Below are 16,674 nucleotides of genomic sequence, written 5' to 3'. Positions count from 1 at the left end.
TTATGCGGAGATTCCAAGAATTTAAAAATAGTAAACAAACCCATCATTTGTTTTAAATCCGCCCATTACCAAAGTCGACAAATTAATTTTTTCTTCATTTGATATTGACACGAGCACTTTTGAAATACAATTTTATTGGTGGATTTAACAAGCAAAGAGTTATGGAGCACCAAATTTGTAAGTCTTGTCACTAAAATTAAAGATTTGTAGAGAGAAAAATGCAATATAATTTCACAACATGAGTGGAGCACCTACTACGATTTTTAATACATGGAATAGCTTTCCGAACTCATATGACCAGTTGATACAAATTGTATTTGTTATTTTTACTATATTATTCGAGTTTGCATAATATGTATGTGAACAATCATTTTCAAACATGAACAATATAAAAAGCATTTAGAGAAGCCAAATATCGGATGAGAATTTGGAGTCGCGCCTGAAATTAAAAACTACAAGTTACACCAAACATACAGGAACTCTCCAAAGAAATGCAAGGAAGGTCGTTTTTCACATTAGTTTTAAAGAATGCGTGAAAATTGTGTCTAATTCATATTCTGTATAAAATATATTTATAATTTCAACAATAAAAACATATATTTACGTTAGTTTTATTCGGGAAATCTTCTTCACTTATTAAACAAACAATTATAAATTGTAATCAATTTAGTTCAATAAATCATATTTATAAAAATATACGTATTGCTCACAAATTTTTTTCAACCGTTGTGCTACTCATATTTCGCTCCTTTGGTTCAAGAGTTTGCCGACCCCTATGTTAAGGTAACATTATTATTAATAATAGCTTTTCAAGGATGTAGCAGTTGGAAGAGCGCCTGTGTGCGATGTCTGAAAAAAGTCGTTTTTCAATGTATTCGTTTCGGATCAATATCACAGGGGGTTATATTAATAAATAACAACCATCTCTCATAAAAAGCCTAACTATTTGTAACCTCTATCTTCTTGGGACCGATATAATCTACTTAAAATAAAAAATAGTAAAATTTATTTTATTATGTTAATAGTAAAGCTTAATGAAATTAAGAAAACGAAATTAATTACCCCCAAGTCCTGCCACTGAGTTTTATCCGAGTTGTTAATAATGCTTCATATCATTACGCCAAGCAATTTAAAAAAGTGTATGTAGATATCTCAATCGTATTGACCATGTTATTGATTATTTGATATTTTAATATCGTTATGTTTACATCTGCAGAAGCATTTCAAAGAATATAAATGACCCTATTTGTTTCTTAAATAATACATATAAATACATCGCATTTTTAAATCAGCTATATTCTTTGAAACTTGATATACTTTTCTACATTTTTAACCGATACCTAAAGCACTATTTTCAAAAAATCATTCTTTTTAATCCACTTCACGATAAAGCCGTCAATTGTTTCATTTTCAATTTATTAATATCATTATACCTATTAGAAATAAAAAATCGTAATTAATTGTCACTGTAACCGGGAAAACATTCTAATCAATTATTAACTTTCATAATATGAGTAGCTATATTAGAATTACAAAGTTCTGCTGTCGTATATACTGTTACATATACAAAAAGAGGTTGCATATAAATTGACAGTGTATTACTTATTATATATATACACTTATATATATACACTTATATATATACACTTATTTATTATAACTATAACTATGTGAGTAACTATTAAAATTACATGAACGATGATGTTATAAAGCATTCTGAAATATTATAAATAAAATTTTTGTATCATATTTCAATTTCATCCCTTTTTAGCAAGACTTAATCTTTTTTAATTAAAATAACATTATGTTTATTTCATTATTGTTAAGTTATTTTTGAGGATTTTATTTCTTTTTTTATGAAAATTACATTAGTTTAAAACGGTATGTAATGTTAAAAAAACAATTTTCTTCTTGAAATGTTCGCAAGCAAAATAAATTTCATAACATAAACAATTTACATATTTTCCGGAGGAATTCAATTATTCTGCAACTTCTAGCTGGCAGAACAATTTTTAATCAGTTTATATTTCGAGAGCAAAACTTCGGATTAAATGTTTCAAATAAATTTTATAAAATACCTCGAATTCAATGCTTTGTATCCGCGCAAAAACCTTTGAACATTTCCGTTAATACCCCATAAATTTTGTCTTTCCTCTTGACAAATGATACAGAAAACGATTCTTTTATTGTGAAGTCTAAAGCTTCGATTGAATTGGCTGCAAATTAAATACCTATTTAGGTATAAGTAAATGCTACTTTTGAAAAATTATAAATCATTTACAATAAATTATTTCAATCAGCCTTTTATTTTACTATCTATGTTATCATCCCTATAAAAGATATTTAATTTGTTTGGCATAAATTTGATTACACTATTTTTAGTTTATAAGACAGATAAACTAATAATTCATTGACACTTAATAAGTTATTAAGAAAAACCTTAAAAACATACATATTTTTTTAAATCTTTAAAAAAAATTCGGTCTCAAGTCGGTAGCTTAATTGGTAATGCAATCGTGCAGCATACGATAGACGTGGGTTTAGTTTAAATCGCACAATATTTTTTTTGAAACATGATTTATTTTCAGGAGTTATTTAGGTTCATTCAAATTATGTTTATCACACAATACATAATATCAAACTTGGATATTTTCTCAGTTACCTTTGAATTGGCAAAAAAATCACATGTTTATTTACAAACAAATTTTATTATTATATAATTATAGAAAAAAAATGGAATGTGTCTTCATAACTCCATCACTTCAATTAATATTTTATTTTTTTGCTATTTCCCTTAGACTGCAGGGGTTGGAAAACTTTTAATACAAAATAACCTGATTTAATATATTAAGAGTTAAGTAGTACAACATATAACAATTAATATTTTTTTCAAGAGTGTAGAATAGATATATTTTTAAATGAGGGGTTAACAGTTTGAAGAGACCATAATAAGTCATGATAATGATAAAACACGGGAAAAAACTTCCGCATGTTGAAAATTGTTCTAACGCTTTTGTTGTAAAGTAAAATTGTATTTTTTCAGTTTTACATCTTCAGTACTAAAACATCCAAATTTGGAGCTCCGTAACTCTTTTCTCGTTAATTAAAGCAATTTTATTTTGACTGCGGCCGTGTGCGTATCAAGAGTTGCATATAGCTCGCGAGCCACGGTTTGGCAACACCTTAAGAGCAACCGATTAAAGCATACATTTAGAGGCCATATGCTTCGTCTGGAATGGATTTTATGACCATATTTGTTGGAAAATTCAATTATAAAATGTTAAGTAATAAATCACTATATTGTACAATGTATAGCGCGTTCATCTTGAGCACGTAAGTCACAAAGAAAAGTCATTCGTTAAGCCTTTGAACAGATTGAAATATTGCATAGTGTCTCATTTTCTTGAAAGTCTTCTTATTATCTACTTACGCTGCTTCGTGACTGAGGAAAGAAAGCACGCCCGGCAAGACGAGATGCGAGCTCAGGAACGCCATACCATAATAATAAACCGAGAGTAGACGCTGTTTCATTTAAGGATTCTCATCACACATAAATATATTGACTGCCATTTTCAATTTATTTAATAAATTAAATATCATATTTTTAAATTATTTTACACTGCAATTTTCAGATTTGTATTTAAATCTTCTCGTAATTTTATAATATGAATAATTAAAATAGATGACTAATATTGATTCGTCGTCGGAATAACCACACGGATATGAGTCTACGACGTGTATGTCATCAAACTGCTACAGGGCAATGCGCAATCTCGCTAATGCAGCGATTTGACGTAAAAGTGCACTGTACCAAAATATGCGCGTTATGTCCTGATTGAAATTTTAAAAAAATAATATCAAAAATTCTACAAAATAGACGCATGTACCTATATATTTTAAAAGCTTAAATTTTTGTTTTGCTCTCTATCCGTGGTAGCCAGTCATAGTTAATTGTATAATATAAAATATTTCATTAAAAAATATATTTTCTTATTTTTTTAAGGGCCTGATTCCAATATAATTAATTGTCTTCATTCATGTATTTTCTTATTATTTTTATATTGCCATCTGTTAATACTAATATAAACTAATAACTTTTATAATCGATGGTTGTTATTTTTTTGTCTATAATAATAGTTTTTTTTCGTAAATAGTTAAAAACAGTCACTGATGTAAAGCCTGGAATGGCGCAATCAGCAGCGTGCGCGCTTACTAACCGAAAGACCTATAAATAATATACTCGGCCGCTGTCTTTTAATTTAATTTAGTTTGTTGAGAAAACGATTTTTCATCACAGTTCAGAGGGATTCACTCTCCCGGAAATATTCGTGTATGCCCATATAAAAGTTTCATTTCAGTAATGTAAAATTGAAATGTCATTTTGTAAGAAAACTCGTTGTTGTTACACATATGAAAAATATATTTAAAATTGAATAACAATATAATTTCGTATACAAAATGTTACATGCATCAAAACTGTATAAATATAATAAGGAAAATGTTGTTTACTGTTGACAAAAATCATAATTGAGATATTCTGTCTATGGTGATAAATATTATATTATCTACATCAAATTTGTATTAATATTATTATATTCGTATTATATGAAAAATTACTCCGGTAAAATTTACAATAATAATGTCTCCTATAAATTACTTAATAATTATGTCAAATTGTGCGATGAATATTACTAGTAAAAAACAGAAATAACACAATTTCTTTACTGCTGAAAAATTGCAGATTTTATAATAACACTAATTCCTTATACCGGTATAGATACGAGTGAATAGATATTAATATTACATACACAGTTAAATCATTGCGCAATAAAATTCTGGAAAGTCGACAATATACAGCTAATTCGTAAAACAAAAAAATGCACCCTCTGAATGCTTTGAATGAATGTAAAACTGTCTTTTTCACTCGTTAACTACCTAAATATGTAGAAGGAATATTTTGTTCTAACAAAAATGTTTATTACATCAACAATTCACGCCCTAACTAACTATCCTTTCATTCAATTAGTATACACAATATTTTAAGAATGTTGTGTTTATTAATAAACATAAATAACTTAGAATATATCAATACTAAACGTAAGTAATATGTTTCTAATGAGTGTATCTCTCATATCTTGAAAATTTAGTAGGTAAATTAAATAATAAATGCTACATTCTTAAAATTTTGTGTTGATTTATGACGTTTCGTTTCCGGTAAAGATTGTTTTTTTAATATATTTAGTTAGGTACTACATATAGTATAATATTGATATACATTAAAAAAAACTCGGAACAATTGAGTAAGTTAACAGACAAGTTAAGTTAATCTGGATGTAAGCTATAATCCAAGCTATTGTGGGTAAAATTTACTTAAAGCTTCAAGTAGAGTTAATGGTGAAATATATTCCTCGCATTACATAAAATCCAGACGTCATTCAGTTCCTGCGATTTGTCTTATACGTCTGTTTGACACTCCTTCCATTCTTGTTCATTATTCCCATTTAAAACGGAGGAAAAAACTTACCCTCGATTTAAGAAAATTTCCATGTTAAGAGCTCTGGTTTTCTGTTTTACGAGAAACTGACGACAATTATTTGAATTTCACTTCATTTAATATCATGAAAATATACTTATATAAGAATACTATTTTTGTATTGCCTAGTATTTACTATTATGTACATAGGACTGGTTACTGGTTTATGTATCCCTAATAAAGTAATATTCGTACCTATTTAAACTATTAGTAGGTAAATAGTCGCATTTCCAACGTCAAAAACTTCAGGTTATGTTTCATGTCATAGTTTATTTTTAAATTGGCTTAACAAAAAAAAAACTAATTGGTTGCCGTAGCAATAATTAATTTGCAAAAATAATGATTTCAATAGATTATCAAATAAGTTATTCAGTCATTTGTCATTTTTTTAACATTTTACAGGTACTTATTATACTTATTTACATATGTATGATATTAATAAATAATTTAATTGTAATTAATCATAGTTAGAACGTTACCTGTGTCCACCTAGTTTATTTGTAATTAACTGTCATTATTTCATTTTCCACGTTATTAGTTAAGTGCTTTATATAAATACCAGTTTAATAATAAATGAGAGAATAGACTGCTGCCAATTATGAAATGGGCGGTAAAAGGTAAAATAGAAAATTAACTTGCATCCGTTCTTCATAGAATGGACGATAAAATATATTTTCCATACAATGCGTTATTAATCTATTAAATTTCTAACTTACACATTATAATATACTATATTAAATTAGTGACACGCATTTAAAAAATGAGTTAGGAAAGTTTCCACACCACCACTATAATACATAGCTATACGATTTTTATATCCAATATTTTAAATAATCAAATTTAAAAATTTAACTGTACCTATTGTATAAAAAAATCTTAGCTTTTGATTCCCATGTATCCTTTGTATATGATTTTGCTATTATTTTGATAGTAACGTAGACAATTTGACAATATTAGTTAATAACATCATATCACTCGATAATTTGATTATAGAATGTTAACATTATATTGAGTCGCATAAGTCGATTTATTCAACTTGGTCACCGATCTAGCTGTATTTAACCAATCTTAAGCAGCTCAATTATTAAATAATTATACTTTCATATTGAAAACATAAAATTATTTACACTGACATATATAATATGGCTTACATAATACAGTAGTCATCAATATTGTAAGAACTTAAGAAGTCTTACTCAACTAAGCGACAGATATACCGATATCATGTAGTTGATACAGTGCAGTGACCATCTACAGTAGAGCTTCCCAAGCAATGTGCTGCGGCACAAATGATTGAGATACGATATGACAACATGTGACTATGATTGAGGGTAAAATTCACTATTTGTTTGGCAAAACCGATTGGATTCGAATTCCTTTTGCATCGATATAATATTAATCATCAATTTACAACCACAAATTTCTGTGAGCAACACTCATTAGTATTATAACTCACATATTGCAATTTTGTTGTTTTTGAATTAAATATGCCAAATGATTCTAAATGCATTAACGGCCCACATGCTCGTCGTAGGTCAAAATTGAGTTTTTATTGTATTTTCAAACCATGATCCTGAATACTCCTTAAACGTTGTAGATAATCTATTTATATAATTTTGAATCCGTATTATCCTTTATATTTATTTTAAACATTTGATGACTGCATAAAGTATTTTTGTTACATAAAATAATATTCTTTTAAACCTCTCGCTCTAATGTTTTAGAATATAATCATATTTCGGTACATAAATGTGCAGTGGTGTTAAGATTTTTTACGTTTATTAATTTTTAATCTCATTTATAAAACCATTAGTATAATTTATGATGAGATGATTTTAGTAAAATATTTACGATAAAAAATTATATTGATAATCACTGTGATCCCAAATTTGACAAGAATTAGGTATTTTATTATTCAAAAAATCGGCAAGATTAACTCATTTGAAGATAATTCTAAAGATACTCATTATAAGCTATGTCTTTGACTATTCAAGTGTGATAAACATCTTATGAATAATGATTGGTTTATAATAATTATTGACCTAAGAATAAGGTAGTGTTTTTCTGAAATACGCCAATTCTTTTGTCATTCCCCAGTGGTTAAGCTACAACATACGGCCGTAGCCATAAATTGACAAACTATAATTGAAGTAGGGAGTAAAATGATATTGACACGCTTGTTTGAACATGTACCGTTAAAAAAAAATTCGGTTAGGTACATGTTCAAACACGCGCGTCAACATAATTTTACTCCCTACTTTAATTATAGTTTGTCAATTTATGGCCATGGCCGTATGTTGTAGCTTAACCACTGGGGAATGCCAAAAGAAATGGCGTATTTCGAAAAAACACTACCTTATTCTTAGGTCAATAATTATTATAAAGCAATCATTATTCGTAGGATGTTTATCACAATTGAACGGTCAAAGACATAGCTTATAATAAGTATCTTTAGAATTATCTTCAAATGTGTTAATCTTGCCGATTTTTTGAATAATACAATGCCTAATTCTTGTCAAATTTGGGATCACAGAGATTATCAATATAATTTTTTATCGTGAATATTTTACTAAAATTATCTCGTCATAAATTATACTTATGTTTTTATAAATGCGTTTAAAAAATAATAAATGTAAAAAATCTTAACACCACTGCACATTCATGTACCGAAATATGACTATATTCTAAAACATTAGAGCGAGAGGTTTAAAAGAATACTATTTTATGTAACAAAAATACTTTATGCAGTCATCAAATGTTTAAAATAAATATAAAAAATAATAAGGCTTCAAAATTATATAAATAGCTTATCTACAACGTTTAAGGAGTATCCAGGATCATTGTTTGAAAATACAATAAAAACTCAATTTTGACCTACGACGAGCATGTCCCCTAGTTAGGGTATCAAAAGTCACTTGAAACTATGTGAAAAACGTTGACAAAGTTCACTGTCGGTGTCATAACTCACATATTTCATAGAATAATCAGGGAGCTCTATTTCTCATAGTATGTTGTATGTCTGCAGCGTTTTTTATTAGCATACATTTATATTTGTTTATTTAGATCTATAAAAGTTAATTATTTAGCGTACCTACTTATATAAGTCAAAAGACCTGTAATTTATTTTTAGAATCGAATAATTGTAAAATGTGTATTTGTAGTTATATTGGATGTTGTTGAAAAATTTTCCTCATGTTTCAATTCCCTTGAACACTGTTGATACTCCAGATAAAGACGCGTTTTTTACGACTTACAAGTGGATCGAGGTGTATTTTATATCGTTCAAGTAAAAAAAAAAGCTCGCAGAATAGTGAACTGAAAATATGGATAGCATATAAACGAAAAGAACACAACGTTTATTATTCAAAATAAACCGACATAACAGAAGGCACGGGGGGGCAATAAATCCCCCATGTTCTATACAGCGCGGACGATTCAAGTCGAAGCGTCAACACAGCACAACACAAGACTCTATACGCCCTCTAAGGAGCAGCTAAATATTTAGGGAGAGTTTGCTTCTTCGGCCGCTTAAATATGTTTATAGACCCATCAAATGTAGGAAAGTAGTTGACCAAACATATCAGTACTTGTAATGACCGTGATTTCGGTAGCCAATTTCAAGGATTTATGTTTATTTCCTTTATTTTCTTTAACTGCAAACCTTTTTTTGAAGTTATACTTCTTTAGGCGCGTTTGGAAAATCAGATCAGAGTGTATTTTTGGCGTGTGACATGTAACACATAATTTATTTTTTCACACAAAAATAAACGCACTCGATTGGATTCGAATCACCGATTGTTCGGTTATCAGCCGAACGCACTACCATTATGCCACAGTATGATACTCCAATCGTGGCGATTATACAGTATAATATTACAGTTTAGAATTGTTCATTTGCCTAGTTAATTTATTATTGTCGGCCATTTGCAATTGCTTACATAAACAAACTATTAAACGTCATAGTGGCAGTTGTTACTTTAAAAATAAAAACAACGATAAATTTAATAATTATATAATTTAGTAATATAAGTTAAAGTGTATATAAATAAACCAACGGCGTTCCTATAAGCGGTCCTTTTTGTTGAGTGTGTAAATTAACAAAATAAGAGGTAGTCAAATAATCTAGGTTATCACAAGTTTTGGTTTTGTTCTGTTGTACGCCAAATTAAACGCGCTTTAGAGATATACTATATTATTAAGTCATAACAAAAATTGCGAATTTTTAAAATAATGTATAATAAATACTAGACGTTGATATTCCGTTCTATTTCTAGATCCCAAAATCCCAGGAATCCCTCGACGTATTCCTTTGTTGTAAAAAATATTGTATTTGTGTGAACGAAATATACTATAGTATAACTTCATAAAACGGTTTCTAATGTTTGAATCTCTACGAGAAATGCTATTTAAGTTTTTATAAATTAATTTGTACGTCTTAATTTAACATATTTTTTTCATTATATGAAAATTAATAAATAATTTTACTAACTTATTATCGTAATAATATGGAATATAGCTTGAAGATGTTCCGAAAAAATCTGATTGTCGTGATTATAAATAAGTTATAATGTGTATTTATTTTTTCCGGGATTATCAATTTATTAATAAGGAATTTGTTTATTAACATTTCTAACATCAATGTGAAATTTCATCGTATGAATATTTTTATATTATCTACTAATTTATTTAAAATACGGGAAACGAGAAAACTAATCCAAATTGCAATGATTAGTAAATTCAGATATTTTTAATAGGTATATATCCATAAATTAAACTACATGTTTAAAAAATATATGGTAACATTATAAGTACCTAGTTTATAATTAACGTTATCTCAATAATAAACCAATAAAGTGATATTATTCAATTACGACATCTCGTATATTATGATTCAGTTATGAATAAGTATTTTTTTTCATTAAAATTTGTTGAATAAATACATAATTTCTTCCACCTTATTTACGGCTACAAAATAGCATGCATTTCAAAAACAATCAAAATTAGATTAATTAACCAATAAAACATCAAAAGCGTAATAGGCCTATGAAACTCAGCGGTATAAGGTACAAACTTTCCCCTCGGATAAATAAAATAGCTATAAAGTTTGTCTCACCGAGTGCTGCCAGCAGTATTAGGAGTACCGCCACCCTCGCGGCTTTCCTGAAGCTGACGCTCCACATCGATGTCCCTTTTATGTGTTTCCCTGGATATGAATTCATATATTTGGGGCCGTCACATCTGAACGGCACCATAAATCACACTCGGCATCAGAGTTCACGTCTCGACCGGATCTTCCAGCTGTTCCATGGAAAGTCTCTCGCGAAAGGACCCGGCTAGTTTCTCCACCCACTTTCCCAACACCGAGATGCTCCCCATTGTCTCACTAATGTGTTATCATGTCTTTCTCTCAGTTTCTATAGCGTCGGAATATAAACTGCCGCGACAAAAAGTGTTGCACTGAAGTGTGATATAATGATCTCATTAAAGCCACGAAACCGACGCGTACGGTTTCAATTATGCACTTCACAAATTGCCACCGGGGTTTTTTTATCTCGTTTATTTTAAGTTTTTTCTTCGTATTGAAAATAGTCGTTAGTGAATAGTCTCAGTTCTGATGTTAGTAACTTCATGTTGTCAGTCTTCTATTAATAACATAATATTTTCATAAATATTGGGACATAATATTAATTTGTGGGAAAAAATATTATACAACTTTCAACTAAGTAGGTAGCTGATAATTATATTAAATTATATAAGTATTATGATGACTTTTAAATATGTTACTAATACGGTACTAACTTATTGTAAAAATGAATTTTTAGTCTTAATTTAATTACGATTGAGGATTGAATTAAAATTAAAAATTAAGACATAAATAACACCATACCTAGCAAGTGTTCATTGTGGAAGCAATATTAGTATTTAAAAATGCATTTATATAGGTTTTGCTACTAAATGTTTGGATTTGACTAGGTTTTGAAAGTGAACTATATGTATTTATACTGTTCTGAAGTTAAATGATCTATCCTAATTATTATTACATCACACACAATTCCTAATACATATGGCCATAATTGGACGAAAACATAAAATGGCCGTTAGTCAGGTTTTGAATTTAATTTACTCATATATGCGATGTTATGTACAGGGACGTATAATTTCCGGTAGTAAAGACTTTGCCGATAGATAAAATAATCATGGTGATGCCTACGAAAAAGATACCAAATTGTTATTACATTTATAATAACTGATGGTAATTAAAAAGGGGTAATTTGTCCCTTACAAAAAGTTAGAAATTAGGCGGCAGTATATTTGGATCATATCGAAACGGATACTTTTAGGAAAAAATATTAATCTCTGTGTATCTTTTGATGCAACTATGTGGTCATATGAAATTTAATTCTAGTACCACCATAATAAAATATTCAAACATGTTATGTACAAACATATACTTATGCTGTTATCATATTGAAAAATATGTTTATTTGCAAAATAAGCCGAATACGTTACCTACTTACAAAATATTTGAATTACTCTTTCTATATTTGAAACAGTATTTATAAAACAATAATCATTATTATAGAAGGATTGGTTAAAAGCCCGACATATGAACGTGTCCTCCCTTGAGATTGAATTTGAACCCACAATTCACTGATTTAAATGCGATATTTTACAGTAGAGTGGATCCAGAGTATATTATGTATATGTGTAATTATCATTATTAGTTAACAAAGAGATTTATTAACATATTTTTATGTTAAATGGTATTTAAACATTTCCTCAACTGATTTGATTCATGGTATATATCCAAACACTTAAACTTAACTTAACACATTAAAAAACAATATATAAGTTTTCCAAATGCGGGATTCAAACCCCCGACTCGTAGTTTCAGAAACATGCATTCTGCCACTCGTCCATCGCATGCGCTACAAATAATTTTAATATAAACAATAGAACTCGTTCATAATTCATTTCTCATTTAATTGAAAATATCAAAAATCATTTTTGGAAATTTTCAACTGTAATTTATTTTTGTTTACCAAAAATGATTCTTATTCCATAAATTTTAATAAGTTGAAGAATACAGCCAGTTAATATAATAGAAGGCTTAGCTCATAAATATAGATTACCTCAACCAAATTACATTCCGGTTGGATATTGTCTGGCTTTCTACAGAACCTCCTTTTGAAAAACATTATTTAAAAACAATCCGAAGTTGGCCGCGCAATGTAATCAAATGTATTTTTTTAAGTCATCGTAAACCTATTGAATTTGTATATTTACATCCAGGTGGTATACGAATATTTTTTCCGATAATCAATATCTTTTTATGTGCGGCTTTCCTTATAAATTATATTGTTGTCATGAAAATATTTACATCCATGACCATAAAAGCATGCTCACGGTAAATGTTGGGGATTGAGAATAAAAGGCACGCCCCTACATATTTCATCCCTTTTTTCTAATAGCTACTGACCTAAATAAACATTGGGACTCTCATCTACTATTTATGTAATTGAAGGAATAAAAGCTCATTTTTTGTTAATTCGTTTAAAAATATAATATTAACTTTACATTGATAAGACAGGTGGCAAAAGCTGCCTTACTAAATAATTCATAAACAAACTTATCGTGAAAATGTTTCTAAGAATAAATAAGAAGTTTTAATGAATTTCTCTGAAAATAATTAATGCAACATTTAAGTAGATAGCTACCTACTCTTGCTAAATGTATGATTAAAAATTTATTTCAATATTGGTAAATAACATCTGAACTTTTTATATTATGATTTATATTATATAAATAAATACAAATATTTATGATTCAGCGTTTCTGTCAATTTCAGCTGTGTTAAAAAACATTTATTTATTCAAATATTCAATTTAAATTAGTATCTTAATAGTGCGTCCTCTTTTCAATCGATAAAATCCAAAAAATAACTTTAAAAACTGTATAACCTGTTCGATTACATTTTTCAAAAAACTTTTGCTGAAACTATTTAATTTTGTTTTTTAAATATCATACATATTATGCGTAAATAAATTTTATCAATGAAATGAACTTTTTTGTTGGTGTGCATTTTTTTGTAGGAGTACAAAAAGTAATTATACAATTAATAATATCATATTTTGTAGTACGTATATATTTGAGGTAAAAAACTACATTTCAGCTTAAAAACAGGCTTGACAGCATATTTTTTATCGAGTTTGTGATAAATAAATATACATGTAGTTTTTAGAATCAATTTTTCAAATACACATTTTTAAAAAACTATTATTTTCAGAAGATTAAGTTTATTAATTTTCGTACATATTTGATAAATTAATGTATTGATTATTCATTTATACATTTTTTTTGCGCTAATAAATTGAACAATATGTCGGTTCAACACGAATAATAAAATAAGGAAACCGTGATTCAAATTATTTCCGGTTGGATTGGAAAAATTGTCCCATTCCTAAATAACCTTTACCATTCAAAACAGCGACCGAGAAACTTTTTTCAATAAAACTTTGCCACAATAAATATTCATTACGGCTAATTTTTAACAATTTTCATTCGTTTTTTTTCACGCGTTCCACACTAATCACAATTTATTACGACCGATCGAGGCAAATTCGCGCGGAAATCGCATCGCGGCGGGTGAAAATATAACACTTGTTCACTTTCGGGCAACGCAACGGCGTAGCGTCGCGACGGCACGTGAGCGTCGACACGTGCGGCCAGGGCGGCGGGACAGGCGAGACTGAGCCATTATGGGCGGAGAGTTGCGCTGCAGGGCGCCTGCCCGCCCAAAGACTTCCGACCAAAGCCCACTACTGCTTGGTACAGTGGCGTCCGCTACACAATTATCATATTTTTAAACGATAAAAGTTCTGAGAAGATTCTATGTGGATTTTGAAACAGTTTTTTATCAGAATCGATTATTAGTCACTTGTTTAACCTATTATATACATGCTTTAGATCGAAACTGTGTCCTCAAATTAAGGGGTGACATGCTCAGCGTAGGTCAAAATAGAGCTTTTATTCTATTTTCAAAGCATGATCCGTTTAAAAAAAAAGATTTTTTTTTCGGTTAGGCACATGTTCAAACACGCGCGTTAACATGCTCTTACTCCCTACTTCAGTTTTAGTTTGTCAATTTATGGCTACGGCCGTATGTTGTAGCTTAACCACTGGGGAATGCCAAAAGTAATGGCGTATTTCAAAAAAACACTACCTTATTCTTAGGTCAATAATTATTATAAAACAATCATTATTCGTAGGATGTTTATCACATTTGAATGAATTTAAGTACTACTTAAATCCATTAGTATGACTTATTTATAGGTTATAAAACAACAAAATTTTGTTCAATCTATCTTCTAGTGAAAATAATGTCAATATTATTTATGACTCATTTACTGTTTTAAAATGGCGGTATATAGATATTTTCAATGTGAAAAATATAACATTTTTAACCATCTAGGTTATTTTCTTACTCTATCAGGTATATTTTTGTGAATGACAGTTAAAACACTGGTACGGAATATTCTTCAACATCATTTGTTTTATCATAGATTAATAATATAGCACCCTTACTAGCCTACTTTGTTATTTGGCAATATTACCTGGGGTAGCTTTAAATGGAGCATATTATACCTACATCATATAGCTTAAAATTTAATTCAAAAATCATAGCTACTTTATTGAAAATCACTTAATATCATAAACGAACATTATTAATTAAAGTATAAGATATTTCACGACATGACTTGAAAAAGTTAAAATAAAAAGAAATGAGTACGTGAATACTGCATTATGAAAATACAGTGAGATAATATTATAAATAAACAAAATATTTTAATTAAACACATCTCACAATGCCCTTTCAACTGGCATCACCAATGGTAGGATAGTTTTTTATATTAGAAAAAACAACGGATTTTTTAGACAGTAGTTATCAAAAACTCACAAGTCAACACTAACATAACTGGAACAATTATTTTTCTATTAGTATGTCTGTATGACTTCAACTTGATCTCAAATAAACGTATTGATAGCATTAACATTAATATTTTCATTCAACATTCATCTTCAATTTGTCAATATGGTTTGAAGACGTTAATAATTACAACTAATTAATATACAGTAAAACTATGTATACCCACGTTGTGCGAGTCCATAGAAGATTTAAAGACGTGGTTCAAAGGATGCAGCCAAGGACACAATGGATTAGACGAATGGCTAACAACTAATCCTCGTAAAAAGCACGTAGTGTAACTTCCGCTTTTTGGCAACCTATATGATCCACTTAGGAACGAACGTTTAAAACTAGCATTTTTATGATAATCTAAAAAGCAATAATAAAAAAACTTAAATAATTAAATTATGTCACGTTTCCAAAAATTAATTAATAGTACGCCACTACACCATCACATCACTAATATAAAAATACAACTATTTTCCCTTCGCTAAATAAATAGAATATTTATTTTATTGACACACTCTTCGTCGCGAGAGCAATCTATTTCGAGAGTGTCTTGGTGAAGGTTGTTTGGAAACCTGCTAAGAGTTGCCAGAAGCCGATGATTGTTTTTCATAGGCGCCTACTCATTTTTGGTGACAGGATGCTTCCATGTGGTTCTCTCGTCATAGAATATATCTTAAGCAGCAAAACAATTCACTTTGCACAAACAAAATGTATTTATATCTAAGGCGATACATGTGTGTCGTATTATCAACCTTTCTAGGCATGACACGTGTAGAGGTTGTTTATCATTCTTATGGATTAAATATATTTCAGTATTATATTATGTCAACATCTATTGAACATACAAGAAAATAATAATCAAATAAATGTCAATAACTACAAATACAAAATATGATTCGGCGCATTTCCTTTGTCTATATTTACCAACTTAGTTACGTCTTTATATAATAATATAATGGTTTTCAGATCACTTCTGCCTTTTTTATTTATCGTGATAGTAGTAGTCGTAAATATATAAATTATGCTTTAAAATATTTATAATTAATTCAACTATCGAAATATAATTAACATACCTACATAATATTATATGATGAACTACTTTATAAAACCTTATTACATGATGTGATTTATCCAAATTCAGACGATTTTTTTTATTTATATTTAT

At 28.8% G+C, this 16,674-nt stretch overlaps 1 protein-coding gene across 1 annotated transcript in view; it reads right to left on the bottom strand.

Annotated features, from left to right (window-relative positions):
- The window catches only part of LOC147068122 (uncharacterized), a 144,350-nt gene extending 133,457 nt beyond the window's left edge, over positions 1-10,893 (bottom strand). Inside the window, exon 1 of the mRNA XM_085952306.1 lies at positions 10,647-10,893. Within this exon, the coding sequence (XP_085808432.1) occupies positions 10,647-10,785 (139 nt within the window). The 5' untranslated portion in view covers positions 10,786-10,893. The remainder of the gene's footprint in view (positions 1-10,646) is intronic.
- Positions 10,894-16,674: the final 5,781 nt, after the last annotated feature.

Source organism: Rhyacophila brunnea, unplaced genomic scaffold (genome assembly GCF_057557595.1).
Source record: "Rhyacophila brunnea isolate RB1 unplaced genomic scaffold, BYU_Rbru_1.0 scaffold_3, whole genome shotgun sequence".
In the NCBI taxonomy this organism is placed as follows: domain Eukaryota; kingdom Metazoa; phylum Arthropoda; class Insecta; order Trichoptera; family Rhyacophilidae; genus Rhyacophila; species Rhyacophila brunnea.
Note: the sequence above shows the minus strand (reverse complement) of the source record. Positions and strands in the feature narration are given on the sequence as shown.